Source organism: Arachis ipaensis, chromosome B2 (assembly GCF_059453495.1).
Source record: "Arachis ipaensis isolate K30076 ecotype BB chromosome B2, ASM5945349v1, whole genome shotgun sequence".
Lineage (NCBI taxonomy): Eukaryota > Viridiplantae > Streptophyta > Magnoliopsida > Fabales > Fabaceae > Arachis > Arachis ipaensis.
Window position 1 is genome coordinate 13,336,896 of NC_142437.1, and position 15,514 is coordinate 13,352,409.

At 30.0% G+C, this 15,514-nt stretch overlaps 1 protein-coding gene across 1 annotated transcript; it reads right to left on the reverse strand.

The window, feature by feature from the left end:
- Positions 1 to 2,586: 2,586 nt before the first annotated feature.
- Positions 2,587 to 9,454, reverse strand: LOC107624926 (uncharacterized). The gene is made up of 11 exons (XM_088505028.1): positions 9,196 to 9,454; positions 6,873 to 6,966; positions 6,377 to 6,436; positions 6,229 to 6,268; positions 5,418 to 5,596; positions 5,230 to 5,268; positions 4,988 to 5,074; positions 3,995 to 4,055; positions 3,657 to 3,781; positions 2,992 to 3,083; positions 2,587 to 2,908 (listed from the first exon to the last, which is right to left on the reverse strand). The coding sequence occupies exons 2-11, from the start codon at positions 6,918 to 6,920 to the stop codon at positions 2,794 to 2,796; spliced, it is 846 nt and encodes a 281-aa protein (XP_088361154.1). The 5' UTR covers positions 6,921 to 6,966; positions 9,196 to 9,454; the 3' UTR covers positions 2,587 to 2,793.
- Between the last annotated feature and the right edge of the window lie 6,060 nt (positions 9,455 to 15,514).

The following is a 15,514-nucleotide window of genomic DNA, read 5'->3' on the forward strand; positions in this document are numbered from 1 at the left end:
TCATTATATATACACATACAATTTCAGTTTTGAAACAAAAAAATTGAAAACACGCCTTTGACAAGACATAACATGAGTGCCAAGTTTTAGAATTGTCAACGTCACATATATATATTACCAATAATCATCCAATTAAGTTATCAAATAATATATAAAACAAAATTGCTGTTTCAGGAATCAGCCTAAACAATTGCGGCTCAGCACTGTGCTGGCAAAACTTTGTAATCATGTGCCAACGAAATTTCCTGAAGTCATGAATGTTATTGTCTTCTTTTAAAATATTCAAGAAAGTTATTTGTATACTGGTTTTAGTTTATTTAAAAAAATATAATATATTTGTTGTCTTTTAAAAAAAATATTCTTAAGTTTTATTTTATTTCAATTTTGTCTAAAAATTTTTCGATTTGTATCAAATATACTACCGGTGTCAAATTTTTCAAAAAATTTAGAATCAATTCAACAATAATTTCATAAGAACAACCTTCAAGTCCTTCAACACAAGCAAATCAAGCATAATTTTTATGCATTTTTGTTGGATTAATCTTAAATTTTTTGAAAATTTTGCCATGGAAGATATATTTGATGCAAATAAAAAACTTTTAGAACGAAATTGAAACAAAATAAAATTTAGGGATATTTTTAAAATTTTTGCTAAATTTTAAGAATAAAAAATATACTTTATCTTAAAAAAATGAGGATATTTTATAATTTATAGGTAAATGATTACATATTTTAGTTTTTTTATTTTATTTTATGAATAACAATAATTGAAATTTTTTTGAAAATTAAAATTATTAATGATGTTATTATTTGTAGGAGTAGAATTTACAATTAGTAATAATACACATTTTTTTACATATATACAAATTCATTATTTATATAACTAAAATTCTTAGTTATTTATATTTTATTCTAAAAGTATGTTAACATATTTTGATTCGGTTATCATTCAAAAACATATATTACAACGATGTAAGTGTATATATATGATATATATACCATATATATAGATCATTAGTATTTTATTTTTAATTAAAGAAGCAAAATTATGTGTTAAGAAGAGTGTCAAACTGTCAATGTCACAGACATGAGATTCTTTTCCCGAAAGACAAAAGAAAAGTTAATATATGAATTTTCCCTTAGCATGCGTGTTAATAACTCATCCTTTTTATTTGTGTGTTTAATTAAATTAAACATATATAAGACTTTTTTTTTCTAACTTCATAAATATAACAAAGTAAATGAGATAATAAGAGTTCGCATTATTTATTTATTGAATAGTTTTCCCCCCACTTATTGAGTGGCAATTAACTTTAAATAAGATTAAGATGGATGAGGCATGCATATACAGACATGATGGAAGCAAAAGGGTATCAAGAAGTGAGTTTCAGGGAGCAAATTTAGTGGCGGATCACAGAAAGTTTATAATCAATGTTCTAATTAGATATTATTAACTGTCATTAAAGAAATAATAAAGTATTTGAAACTTGAGGTTCTTAATAGTTAAAAGATCTATACATATCTTGATGATCAGCATATACCCCCATAATAATTAAGAATACTGTGAAGTTGAAATAAATTAATCTTATAATTATATATTAAGGATGAGATTTCGGATCGAGTTGTCTTTTTTGTCCTATCTCGTATGTTCAGGTTAGGTCTTTTGTTCTGATCTGAACGTTTATATATTATTTTAAATTTTTTCTTAATATTTGATTTTAATTTTATTAGTAACGTTAAATATGTTTCAATTATAATTCCGATATGGACAACATATATATGATATGACCAAGGTTCTGAATGAACTGCTCATTGAATCGCTTTAGTCATTAATTTATTGGTTTATTAATCTAATTGGTCTAACTATGATTTAATTAAAAAAATTATTTTATAATAAAATAATAAATAAATTATAAATATATATTTTTTAAATTTAAAATCTTACATAAAATATCACCAACTAAATATAATTAATTATCAAAATATGTCAAAAATGGCTCCAAATTTGTTGACAATTCAAAATTACACTTCCATTAAATTTTATAAATCGAATGGTCAAATTTATATAAATTCACAAATAGAAGAGTCAATTTTGTATTTCAAAAATAAAAAAAATTAAACTTCACAAATCTAAAGATTAGATTTATGATCTTCATAAAAAAAAAAAAAAAACGTATTTTACACATTGTTGAAAAACACTATTATGAACTGAACTGAATATTAAAGTTAACAATCCCGTTACATTACCAACAGCATTTTTGCCAACTTCTGCCAATTCTTATTTATGATCGTATTTGATGAACGTGTCTTTGCAAATGTGCCTAATAAAAATATTTTTTTTACAGTTATGTTTAATAGAAGTGTCTTTATAGATGTATTTTCTAAATATGTCTCCTTATACATGTGTTTAAAATATAATAATTAATCATTATTGACAAATAAGTTAACAGATTGTATATTAGTACCTTATACTTTTTCTAAAGTTAAAAAGCGTCAACTATTTAACCTTCTCTCTTCTATGAATTAAAACATAATATCATACCATTGTGATCGACAACTCATAGGAAGCGTTGAAATAGATTAATATTCTGATAAAATGAACATTTTTGTGATAGATATCAATGCTATAATTTGGATGCTTTTCTTTGTCAAAATCCGACCATCAAGCACTGTTGTTAACCAAATCCAAGGCATTCAAATTTCTTCTTCTCACCTTCCTAGTATCTATGATCATAAAATGGTATAAAAGTTGGAATACCACAAAAAAGAAAAAAGAAAAACCTTTACTAAGTTTCATACATCTGTCAATATTAATGAAGATACAATGACAACATAGGCCAGGAAAAAGAAAATGGCAATCTGTATTAAAAACTTGGGATTTTCCCTCATGTTTGGAGATGTCACCGATCTGAAAAAAAAAAGTTTGTATGAGAAAATCACTTAAGAGAAAGATGAAAGGATTTCACCCTCTCAGTCAAGCAAAATGTTTACCTAGCAATTCGCTGAGAAAGTCTATGAAACGGTAAGCTTTGTATGAACACGATGCCTGGTCCTGTGAGAAGAGCTATCACGGCATTATCACCCTGCAATTTTGAGGACAAATCAAATGTAACAAATTATAGATAAAAATATAAGATATGGCATGCAGAAGGGGTGTTATGGTGGCTTACATAATTAAATTAATTGCAGCAAGAACAAACGGTGGTTGCATGTTTGTGGAACAAATTCCATGCATGCAGCGAAAACACCCATAACCACTCATCCTTTTGATTTTTCTTAACTTCTTTTTTTATTATTTTTTATATCACTTTCAAGCATTGTAAATATTTCCCAAAACATAATCAACTGTCAATTACCTGGGATCTCCTTGGGTTAGGAAATAGTAATGTAAGATGTAACTCCCAATCTCTCTCTTAAATCAAACTATACGATACTTTGAATAATAATCCAAACAACAATACAGTTAAAAACTTCTAGAAGCTCACTACGCGCAGAGACAAGATAGGTCTAACGTGTAAAATATCAAACAATATTTATCTATAATTTGTTGCTATACCAACCATGTTAATGCAAAAAATGATAACTGTATATTATGGGAATATTAAGAAAATAATAATAAAATAAAAACAAAAATCAGTAGTAGAAGAGTTACTTACTCCAAACATTGTCCTTCTTGGAGGACCATTATATTTTATTTGGACATTGACCGTACTTGTCACAGCAACAATGCATGAAACATCAACTGCTAGAACTTCACCGCTCTCAAGATTTTTCTGTACAACTAACAATAAACAAAACCCAAGGATAACCAAGATAAGCAATAAAGTAATATTATAGTAATTAGTCAAAAAAAAAAATATTATTCGCATAGACCTTATTCAAGAATGACATTTAAAAGCTGGAAGATAAATTGGAAAGGGAAGAAACAGTTGCAATTGATTTTATTTCTTCCATAAGTAGCATCTTAAGCATTGTAAAGGGAAGAGAATTGTACCAGATCCACCAGCAAGTATGAATGCAAGCCCTTGACCTGATATCTTCTGCCTCAAAAATCCCTATAACAATACAATTGTTGTCTTAGATGAATAATATGGCAATATGTATGACAAGAGGACTTGTCTGATTTCCTTTACTATCGGAAACCTCTAATTTTGAATTGCTATAATAAAAACAAGCATGACAGCATAGATTAGTTACACTGATGCAGAGTATAGTATGTTTAACCCAAATCAATCCTCCAGCACAACCTCTTCCATCTAAACAAACCCATTTGAAAGTCCAAAGCCCCATCTAATGTAAAATATTTTATATGGACAGCTGTGGTTAACAGGATTAATACCAATTACATGTTGCAGATTCAAAAGCTATCTATCCTGATGTATGTTATGTGCGGGAATAATAAAAAATCAAATTCAAATCTGTATTTACGTTTTGATGGCTGTATTTATGGAACAATTATTTTTACCATCTTTGATAAATGTTGGGTGTGCCCTGCAACTGGAGATCAGCTTCTATTGACTAGGTTTGTTAGGTTTGGCAGCAGGAAAGAGGCAAATCTTTGTGGCACTATGCATTATGAAAGATACACCCACCATTTGAACTATTTGGTTGGGGCGTAATGCACTCACTTCCAAAGACAGATTTTCTAACATGTTGTATGGATAGGATTAAATGTCTAGCATCCATTGGGTGTAAAGCTAATGATCTTTATAAGGGACTTTCCTTTTGAAACATGCTGAGAGATTGGAAAGCATGCTTTATAGATAATCCTTTTTTTTGCTTTGCTTTTGTACAGGGGGATTATCCTTCTAATCTTAATGAAATTCTTCTTTAATCTCCCCTCCCCCCCCCCCCCCCAACCCCCAAAAAAAAAATAATAAAAAGGATAATATTTGGAGAAACAAAATAAATTGCTTGCTAGGTAACTGACACCAAGTATCTGATATTTGTTAACAAGAAAATAAAAAATAGGAAACATCCCAGCTACCTCAGCACCAGCAATAAGATTACGTCCCCTCTGATCAATTGTGTTGTTGACTTTCACATCATTGACAGAGCAAAGAAATGCATCTGGCTACAGAAATTGAAAAATTGGTTATGTCATATTTTGGTCCTGGTATTGGAAAGAAAAATCAACAGGAGTAAGCCCAACAAAATCAAAGTTTAGTTTTTAAAATCACTCTAAGAAATTCAAACATACAGATGAAACAACGGCAAACAAATTAATACCTGACACAAAATCTCCCCGTTAAAGCTTGCTAAATCAATCTGTATTTGCATGAGTAAGAAACATATATAGAGAGGTCTTTCAGTCAAATGCATCCAAGCATATGTTCAGGTGATGAATTTGGAGACTTCAAGCAAAGGAGTAACAAAATGTTATGTGAAACAAATTAGAGATGCATATAACCACAAACCGGAAGAATTCTTGCAAAATAAGGTGCAGCAATTCCAACGAATCCATCACTTTGTCCAGAATTACGAAGAACGATGCTACTTATGTTTTTGCCAAATAGCCACTGCCATATGCCTACTTCATTTTCTGGAAGATAGGAATTTTCCATTTCAATGGATCCTGACATAAAGCACATGGAACCTACAATAGCAGTAGAATAAAACTCCACTTAAATTCAGAGGGGAAATCGACAGACTCTAACTATAAATTATATATGCACATAGGTACAATCCATGTTAACATTTAAAGAAACTTAAAAGCGAAATCAGAAATCAGGTTCAGTTTTACTTATACTTCATAATGCTCCCCCCCTCTTTTTTTCTTTCTCCAAAAAAAAAAATTAACTAGAGAAAAATTTAAAAAAAAAATCACAAATGTGTCTACAGGCACACGAACCAACAATCACAAAGGAAAGAATTTCAGTATTTAATTATGCATTTATATTAAGAAAATAAATAAAACAAAATGTTAAGACCAAAAAATACATTAAAATTTGAAAATTTGTCATCTTATCCAATTTGATGTTCAAGAGTCATGCCCAGTATAAGCCATGTTAAACACATAAACATCAATATACATTACACTACAACAGAGTTAAGCCTACATAGCAAATATGCAATATTAGTTATAGTACATGGATATCATTTAAAATATCATATATGCATTGACAGACATGCAAAAATTTTCATTCTAAGTCTACAGAGAAAAAGCAATTAGGAAAAATAAAATAAAATAAATCTAGAGTCACAAATAGAAGTCCCTAAACGACTTACCAGGCTTTGCAATAATTTTTTCTTGGGGCTTCAACATTATCTGTATTGCAACAACAAAGTCAAAGTTAATTTTATGAATACCATTAAAAGAAATATGGGGGAGAAAACCCGACTTTAATTTTTACACCAAGGAGGGTGGTTCATATACCTGGACCACCTGAGCTTCACCCCCTAAAATCTGAAAAGGTGTGATTGCATCTTGCGGACTCTAAACCACAATGAAGAAAAATTTATCATCAGACTGAAGGATATTTCATAGGATAATACAAACAATATAATGTTGAAAATGTCTTTTCCTTTCTTTTTTAGAAGGAGAACGAAAAAGAGTATTATGTCATAATAAGTTGAAGGCCATCAAGATACACTACAAAACAACCAGCAAAACTAAAATTTTGTTGGAGTCTGATCATGAGCAGTCATATGAATAAAAGATAAAAAATAATAAGATATATTTCCTTTTTCTAAACATCATGTTAGGATTAATAGTCAGTTCAGCCCTTCCTATTTACTGCACATGTGATACTACTCCAATTTCACAAAAATACAAACCTGGATGTGGACAGCAAACATACTAACTTAAGCTTACCCAGATAAAATACAACTATATATATTTTTTATTGTCAATGGCAAGAACATGCAAGTACCTGATAAACATAGGGCTGAAAAGGTGTTGAGAAAAATGGTGCCGCCATTGCTGAGACACGGATTACTTTTGATGTTACTAGAGAAATAAAGGGCCTATTGGAATTAAAATCCAGTAAGATATCAATAGGGTTTTAACCAAAGAATGTTGACTCTATTATGCAATAATTTCTCACCTTAAGAGAATTCAATTGAAATATGGTATACATAATTTTCAAATAGCATTTTAAATTGATGGAAAGCACTTTGAACATTATCATTACAACAATAACCTTCACTAGCATATTCAACAATCAACATTAGTTTCACAAGTGAAAATATGGTGCAACAATGGATACAACAATTAAATTAATCAAGCGATAGTTCAATTTTACTATTACAGTTTCACAGCTGTCACATTGTCTTAAATTTTTAAATGTAAACTAGATAGGTAATCCTATGCTAGACAGCGTCTTTCTCTATTAACAAAATTTCAGACACAATTGCCAAAATCAAGTTTCAGAGTCAAACACAACTCACAAACAATATATTGTCGAGCATATCCAACTAATAGTTATCAACTATCTACTTGTCCTTATCATTGCCGATTCATCAGAAGATAGTGTACACCAAAGACTCAATTCATTCTTTACCTCACAAGACTAATATAAAAACAAAAGCCACCCTAATTGTTTTGCATATACCTCTAAGGAGAAATCTCTACACATTATTTCTCAAGCTATCTGCAACAGATTAAACTACCACCAAGAGGAGTGAGCAATATAAAGTAAATTACAGCTTCAATTGCACAACATTAAGATGGGGACTAGGGAAATTAGATTGATTAACAAAAGACGGCAGATACTAATAAATCATTGAAAATCCTTAAACTAAACAATGACAAATGGATAACCGTTCAGCTTTACAACAATTTGCAATTTGGGAACTTTCTGAGCATACAATCTCTATAAACAATAAAAAAGCCCTAGACCACACACAATAAACACACTTTTCTAAACCTGATCAGCTCATCTCATTTTTTTCTTCTCTTATCACTCATGATCAGAAGCCTAGTCTAACCAAGGTTCTGAAAACCGAACCGGTCATTGAACCACTCTAGTCACTGGTTCATGGTTCATTAGTCCAACCAGTCTAACCATGGTAGAACCGAAAAAACCGTTCCATAATAAAATAATAAATAAATTCTAAATAAACATCCTAAAATATCTTTCAAATTTAAAACTCTAAATAAAATATCACCAATTAAATGTAATTAATCATCAAAATATGCAAAAAGTTGCTGCAAATTTGTTGACAATTTACATAATTACACTTCCATTAAAAATAGCTGGAGAATTACAATGCACAAGTTAAAGATAGAAAATATTGCCTTAATGCAGCTGATTCAAAAAGTAAAACAAAAAATGATAGTGTTGCACAACAAACACAGAACAGAGCCTGAAACAAAAACACAACAGCTGAAACAAAAGAATACAACACGGAGAGGGGCAGCGAATCGGAGGAGATCGACAGCGGGGACAGTGCAACCAAATAATGAGCAAAACAATGAAAACAGAAGCTTTTTTATATAACAAAACAATCAAAACATGAATCATACAATCACTAATTGTAAATTTTTTCTTCATAAGAACAGAACAATGAAAACATGAAGCATATAATAAATCAAAAGATCACCAATTGCAGATTTTTAATAAGAACAGAAGTTAGAACAGTGAAAAATGAAGAAAGATTAACAGTTTTCAACCCAAGTTTAACAAAGCTCATCACAATGATTAACAACAAAAAAAGCAATGAAGGAACAGTGAATCAGTAACATAGGCAGTGCAAATTCAAGAAACTTTAATAAAATTTAACTACAGAAACAGGCAGTAAAGCAGTAATAGAGTTATCAATTTAAAATTTATCATCAAATACAATCAGTGAGCAAAGCCGATCAACCAAGCCCTGACTGGGCATTCGAAAAAAAAGAAAGAATCAAAAGAACATTTAAATCACAGCAACAACACAAGAACACCAATAGGAACATTTAATACAAAGCTAACAAAAAAGAAATATCTAAAAATCACCATTGTTGAAAACAATAATTTGATCTCAACGAATTAAAAGCTAAGCTTCCAGGAAAATGAAGAATACCCAAACTAAAGAACCTTCAATCACAGCTTAAACCAAAATTCACAATCCCCTCAAATTGAAGCAGCAAGCAACTTGAAAATCAAAGCACCAAAAAATAATTTCCAAGTAAAAGATTCAGATCACCAATCCTAACCAGAAATAAAAATCAAATTCCAAGAACAAAGAAATCTAGAAGCCTAGAACAGAGCAGACCGGTGGAACAGATCTGCGCGACGGAGGCAGGAGGCGAGCCCGGCGACGGTGCTTCCAAAGCTGAAACGGTAGCTGCACGATGGCAACGGTGGCTTCGAAGCTCCAACTTGCGATGGCGGTGGGAGCAGTCCGGCGGCTGGACGGAAGTGAGGGAGTGAGCTCGCTGGTGGTGAGAGGAAGGACGAGCTCGAGGGTGATGGGAGGGAGTGTGTGCTGCGCCGTTGTGTGGAGTTAGGGTTGCTGGGTTGCGTAATGGTCAGGGGCTTAGCGCATCAGCTATCAAAACGGCTGCGTTTTTGATAAATTTAGAAAACCGACCGATTCCCAGTTCAGTTCGACCGGCTAGTTCTCGACCGGTTTGACAGTCCAACGCCGGTTTTTTAATTTCCGGTTTTAGCATATGTTCAAACCGTTATTTCCATCGGTTTTGCGGTTCGAATCACTTTTCAGAACTTTAAGACTAACTCCAATTTTGTTAACAAATTACAAATGATAACAAATATTAATACCTTAAATTCCTAACAGACTCCACAAATTATAATTTATATGCCAATGAGTTATAACTCAAATGGCATAAACTTCCCATATTCAAATAAAAGTTTGCGGGTTCGAATCTCCTATCTTTGATAAAAAAAAAAATTACAATTTATACGACAAAAACTATACACATATATACCTGATTCAGCTTCTCAAATTAATTGATTGAGCAATCAGGTGCCAATTCTGCTTCCGTAAAATCAGAGGCAAAATTAGAGAGAGATCGGTGGTGAGAGTTATATAAAAAAATCACAGAGATTGATGAATGATGAGAAAATTAGAATGAGGTCGCAGAAGAAAAGGGTTACAAATCATTAGATTACTAGTTCAACTGCTGGATCACTGATTGAACTAATTAATCTGATCTCGTTTAATTAAAAATATAAAATTGTCAATCAATAAATATTAAACTTATATTAGTAGAAAATAAATGTTTTTACTAATATTTTTAACAACAATTAAATTTTAATTTTTAAAAATAATTATTAGAAAATTCCAGTTAGCATTAAATCTATATTAATTTAATCATGAATAGTAACAATTAAGTATTAAATTTGAATAATGATACACATTTTTTTTTACCAAAGATATGAGACTCGAATCTGCAACTTCTTAATTGAGTATGGGGAGACTATGCCATTTGAGCTATTACTCATTGGCGAATAATGATACACATTTAAGTCTTTTTATTAATCAAGTTTAATCAAATTGGTCTAATATAACAAAAATTAATTATGGCTAGCATTATTCCAAGTCTTATTGTTTAAATTGATTGGACTTGATTCATAAAAAAATTTAAATGTGTAATATTACTCATTAAATTTACATTAAAACAGCAATAATCAAATATTAATACAGTAATAATCAAGTATTAAATCTACACTAAAAAGGCAACCATCAAGTATTAAACCAACAACAATAAAGTGATTCCAATTAACATCAAATTCCTATTTTAAACATACATTAAAAGTTTAAAACGACAATTTATATACGAATTTCAATTAGCTATTACAAAATAAGAATATTTTATAACAATAAAAAAATTTATTACAAAATATTTCAATATTTTGTAACAATATTATTTCTTTTGTTACAAATTATGTTAGCTTTTATATCGAATTGTTATTTCATTCTAAAATTCAAAATATTTTGTATTAAAATATTTATTTCTTTCAAAAGCTCTAAATATTTTGTAACAAAAAATTAATTTATCACAAAATACAATATTTTTGTAACAAGTTATTTATTTGTCAAAAAATTCAAAAAAATTTTCGTAACTAATAAAAAATTTTGTTTTAAGATGTTCAATGTAATGCTCCGAATTTTTAAATATTAAAATAATATTATTTATGGTTTATTATATATTTTTAGGATCTTATATTCAAAAAATTATTTCACTAAAAATATTTAAGTCAAATTCATGATACTTTGAGTTTAAAATTATTTTGGACTCATATAAATTATATAATAATTGAATATTTTTTATTTAAAATTTAAAGTTTTAGTAAATAAGAAATAATGAGAATTTGATAATTTAATTTAAAAAATTAGAAATTTTAGTTTAATTTTATGAATAAAAAAATTAATTAGATTGTCTCTAATTTTAAATTAGAGTACATATTTGAAACTAATTAATAAGTTGAAAAATAAATAGTGTTCTTAAAGTAGTTTTAGTGCTTATTTTGGTGCCATTAAATTTATAGAAAAAGAACTTTCTTAAGTAAAAAATAATTTTTTAATTTTTTATCGTGTTTGGTAAATTTCTAGTAGTAAAAGTAAGAGCACTAGAAAATCAAAAGAACATCTTTTTTGAGAAGTTACAATTTACATCTTTTTTTAAAAGATATTTTTTCTTAAAAGAGTATTTTTCTTTTTCATATAATAAATAAATAAATAACTACTTTTATATTGTTATACTTAAACATAATTGACAGATAAAAAGATTTTTTGCATGAGATATGTAAAATCCAGTTAAATTATAGCTACTAAATTAATTATGAGTGAATAAGGTTAAGAATTTAAAGAGAAAGTAAAAATAATTAGGACGTAAATTAAAATACTTATTTTAAAGATTTTCGTCTAAAGTTTGGCCAAACAGACAAAACCCGCCACGGGCCTTCACTAGGCTCAAACCCACATATATAAACCCACACTTAGCTAAATTTAGCCTCATCCTTCCCATTCATTGAGAGATACCAGCTGAAGAAGAGAGAGAAGAGAGAAAAAAACAAACCCTTGGTTACTATTCACCGTCTCCTTCAATCGCTCATAACTTCTAATTCGGAGCTCCGATTAATGAGCCGTTGCAGCCACGCATCGCTCTCCTCATCCTCTTTAATTCTATCTAAATATTGTGGTAAGGAACTTTGAATTCCTTGCCCAATTTTCTCTTCTCTTCAATTTCGCATTTTTGGAGTTGAGTTATTGAGAAGTTTCAATTTTTGATATTTAGGAGAGATTCAACCTTGAGTTCTAATAAATTTTCAATCTAAGATTGTGTGAGACAAGGTAAGGAATCTCAATTCTCCAATTTTTTTTGTCTTATGTGAAAACCTAGGTTGAATTATGTGAAAATTATATGACTAGATGGAATAGAGCTTGTTTGGATTGAATTTGGCGTGAAGCGGAACTTGCTTGGCGTGGTTTCAATGCGGGAGTGATTCCAATGATCAAAGTGGTGAGAAATTTGGTTAAGGCTTGAATTCCGACAGAAAGGATTCGAGGGTTTGAAACCATCGTCGATAAGGTATAGGTTTTGGTTTCAAGTAGGCATTATGTAAAATTATGTGAATGTCTAGGTTAATTGCCCCTAGGATAGGATTGAATAAAATTGATTGTTGTTGTGATTAATTGAGTGAATATATGTATGAGTATGCAAGATTTAATTATTGTGGTATGATTGATTATAAATATAATTGATGTGGAATTGGGCAGAGGCCGTGATAGGGTGAGAAATCCCCTATTTGGTAAGTGGAGGTAAGTGGTGTGAGATGATTGATTCTTGGTTGATTGTGAAGTTTGATATATAAGTGTCAAGTGTTGTTGATGTGAATGGAACGATAGTTGTATGAGTGTATATGCCAAAGGTTTGATTGGTTGATTAGGTGTTGAAATGATTAGACAAAGGTAGGGAATTGATAAATATATGTTGTGAATGCTTAGAAAAGGGTTTACTATGGTTTGAATTTGGATTGGATTGAGAATTTGGTGAGATTGAGTATAAAATTGGTAAAAATAGAATTTTTAACCAACTTCGACGGGTTATAACTTGTTTCTCGGACCTTTAAATTTTGCAGAACTTGTCTTATATGAAAATTGGGTTTGTTTAGTTTATGATGTTCGAAGAACGGACGGAAAATAATTTTTAACGAAAAAGTTATGCACGTTTGAAGTTTATGGTTAAAAACTGAATTTTGTAGAAGTTGTAGAAAATTGAGGTCATGTGTACACACGACCCACGCGTACGCATGAGGGGTGTTATAGAATTGAAAGAGAGTTTTGTGCGCATACCATGCATACGCACAAAAGCCAAGTCATGCGCATGCACGACTCATGCATACGTACGACTTGCATTACATAATTGAATTTTTTTGTGCGTGTTTCCGCGCGTACGCGCCAAAGGAAACTTGTGCGTATGCACGACTGTCCTGTTTTTCAAAAAATGTTTATTTAAACTGTTTTTGCCTATCCAACTTGCTTTTTCATCGCTATAACCCTTGTTTAAGGTCCGCTATCTAATTCTTAGGATCTGGAACGAGTGAGAGTGTATTGAGTAGGTTAAACTGATACGTTTGAGTGGGATGGAGAATTGAAGAATCTAAGTTAATGATAATTGAGGAAAGACTGTGGTTAATGAACTTGCTGATTACAAAAGTGATTAAAAACATGAATGATAAGGCTGATGACGATCTGAATTACTGTATTATGGTAAGGTCAATTGTATAACTCGCTTGCATACTGAACTTATGCTTATTTTTGGCAAGGACGTGGCAAGGACGGTGGTGAATTCCGCTTACACACTGAGCTGAGATATACCAGAACAAGAAAGGTGATAGATCCTGCTTGTTTCGTGGTTCTCTCTGTTTTGCAAGGTGCTAGGACACTAATCCCTGGATCAGTATGGCACGGCCTCACAGGGGAAGGTAGTAGGGCACTCTCTCTGAATTTATGCCCCCTGATGTTTACCTCCAGGAGTAGGTGGTAGGGCACTAATCCCTAGGTTATATGCCTCTTGGAGGTATGTAATCAGAGAAACAATGTCTGGATTAGCAACCGGATGTGGCCAATTCTGGCAGTGTAATCGACACGTGAGCTCATGGTCAATAGGATAGGCATGCATCATATGCATTTATGTAAAATTATTTGATTGTGCATCTTGTACTTGAATTGCCTATGTGTATATCTCTACTTAATTACTATTTGCTATATATGCTATAATTGCTCTTGATTGTGTTTACACCCTATTACTTGTGTTTGTTTCGCTGAATATTTACTGAATTCAATACCAAAATTGTGTGGTATTGAATTGAAAAGAGAAAGGATGAGAGGAGAGTTGGAGAGAACTTGAGATTATGGATCATTATTGACATATAAAAGTATGTAGTATGTTTACCCCGTTTTGGATTAGTATGACCCTAGTCTTGAATCTTGTTTGTTGGAGTTTAAAATCGGCTAATGAGTTCGTGTGGTTTTACATCATCTCTATTTAGAACTATTACCTTGCCAGAAACCTTTCAATTCTCACATATTTCAAAAATTTGCTGTTTTTAGATACAGAACGTGATGCACCTTGCTAAGCGTGCTGGATTCTCTTTGAAAAGCAAAGATTTAATTTTGGGAGTTATATTTTGTACCTAGTTTATATGTATTCTCTACTTTTAATTTGTATATTAACTTATATATATGTTGATTTTGAAAAAAACATAATTTATATTTATGACTATCTTTTGGGACTGTATATATTTTTAGCCAATTTTTATTTCGCGAGTCGAGACTAATATTTATTATATATTTCTTTTGGCATATATATATATACACGAGTTTAAATATAGAGTAGAAATTAAGATATCCATAAATATGCTCAAGATGGATATAAGGCTGCGTTTGTTTTCAGAGACAGGACAGAACATGACACTGAAACGGAGACAATAGGACGGAGACACTAAAAATTATCTTTTGTGTATTGTGTTTGGATACGATGGACAAGACACTAATGTAATGTCTAGTATTATGTTTGGATACACATGGACAAGACTAAAATATTATATGAAATGACTAAAATAGCCCTGTGATTCCAAATTTTCTACATCAATACAAATTAATTTAATAAAAAATGAGAATACGTAGGAGTACAGATGAAACTTGAAAAAAATATTTGAAGAGACAAAAAATTTTAATAAAAAAATATATTAATATTTATATTAAAATAAAATTTATAAATATAATTATTTTATTTTAAAATTTATTATTAATATGTAGGAATACATATGGTTAAGATTAACAAAAAAAATAAATTTAAGTTTGATTAATAAAAAATTTTATTTAAGTTAATAAGCCAAATTAATTTTAAATAAAAAATTAATTTTAAAAAAATCCATTTTTATATGAAAAAACAATTAGTTTTTACATATAAAAATATATTTTTATTTAAAAAAAAAAACTAATTTTTTTTATCTAAAAACTGATTTTTCTTTATAAAAAACTGATTTTTCTTTAAATTATATAAAATCAATTACAATTTATAAATTATTTTTTAACATTTTAAAAGATTAATTTTACTTTT

What these genes read in the sequence shown, in the direction of transcription:
- LOC107624926 (XM_088505028.1), bottom strand. Translation starts at nt 6,920, where the DNA reads ATGGCGGCACCATTTTTCTCAACACCTTTTCAGCCCTATGTTTATCAG. An exon ending in CATACTTGCTGGTGGATCTG is followed by an intron (nt 3,782 to 3,994) that starts GTACAATTCTCT and finishes GTTTATTGTTAG; the next exon opens with TTGTACAGAAAAATCTTGAG. An exon ending in CTTTCTCAGCGAATTGCTAG is followed by an intron (nt 2,909 to 2,991) that starts GTAAACATTTTG and finishes TTTTTTTTTCAG; the next exon opens with ATCGGTGACATCTCCAAACA.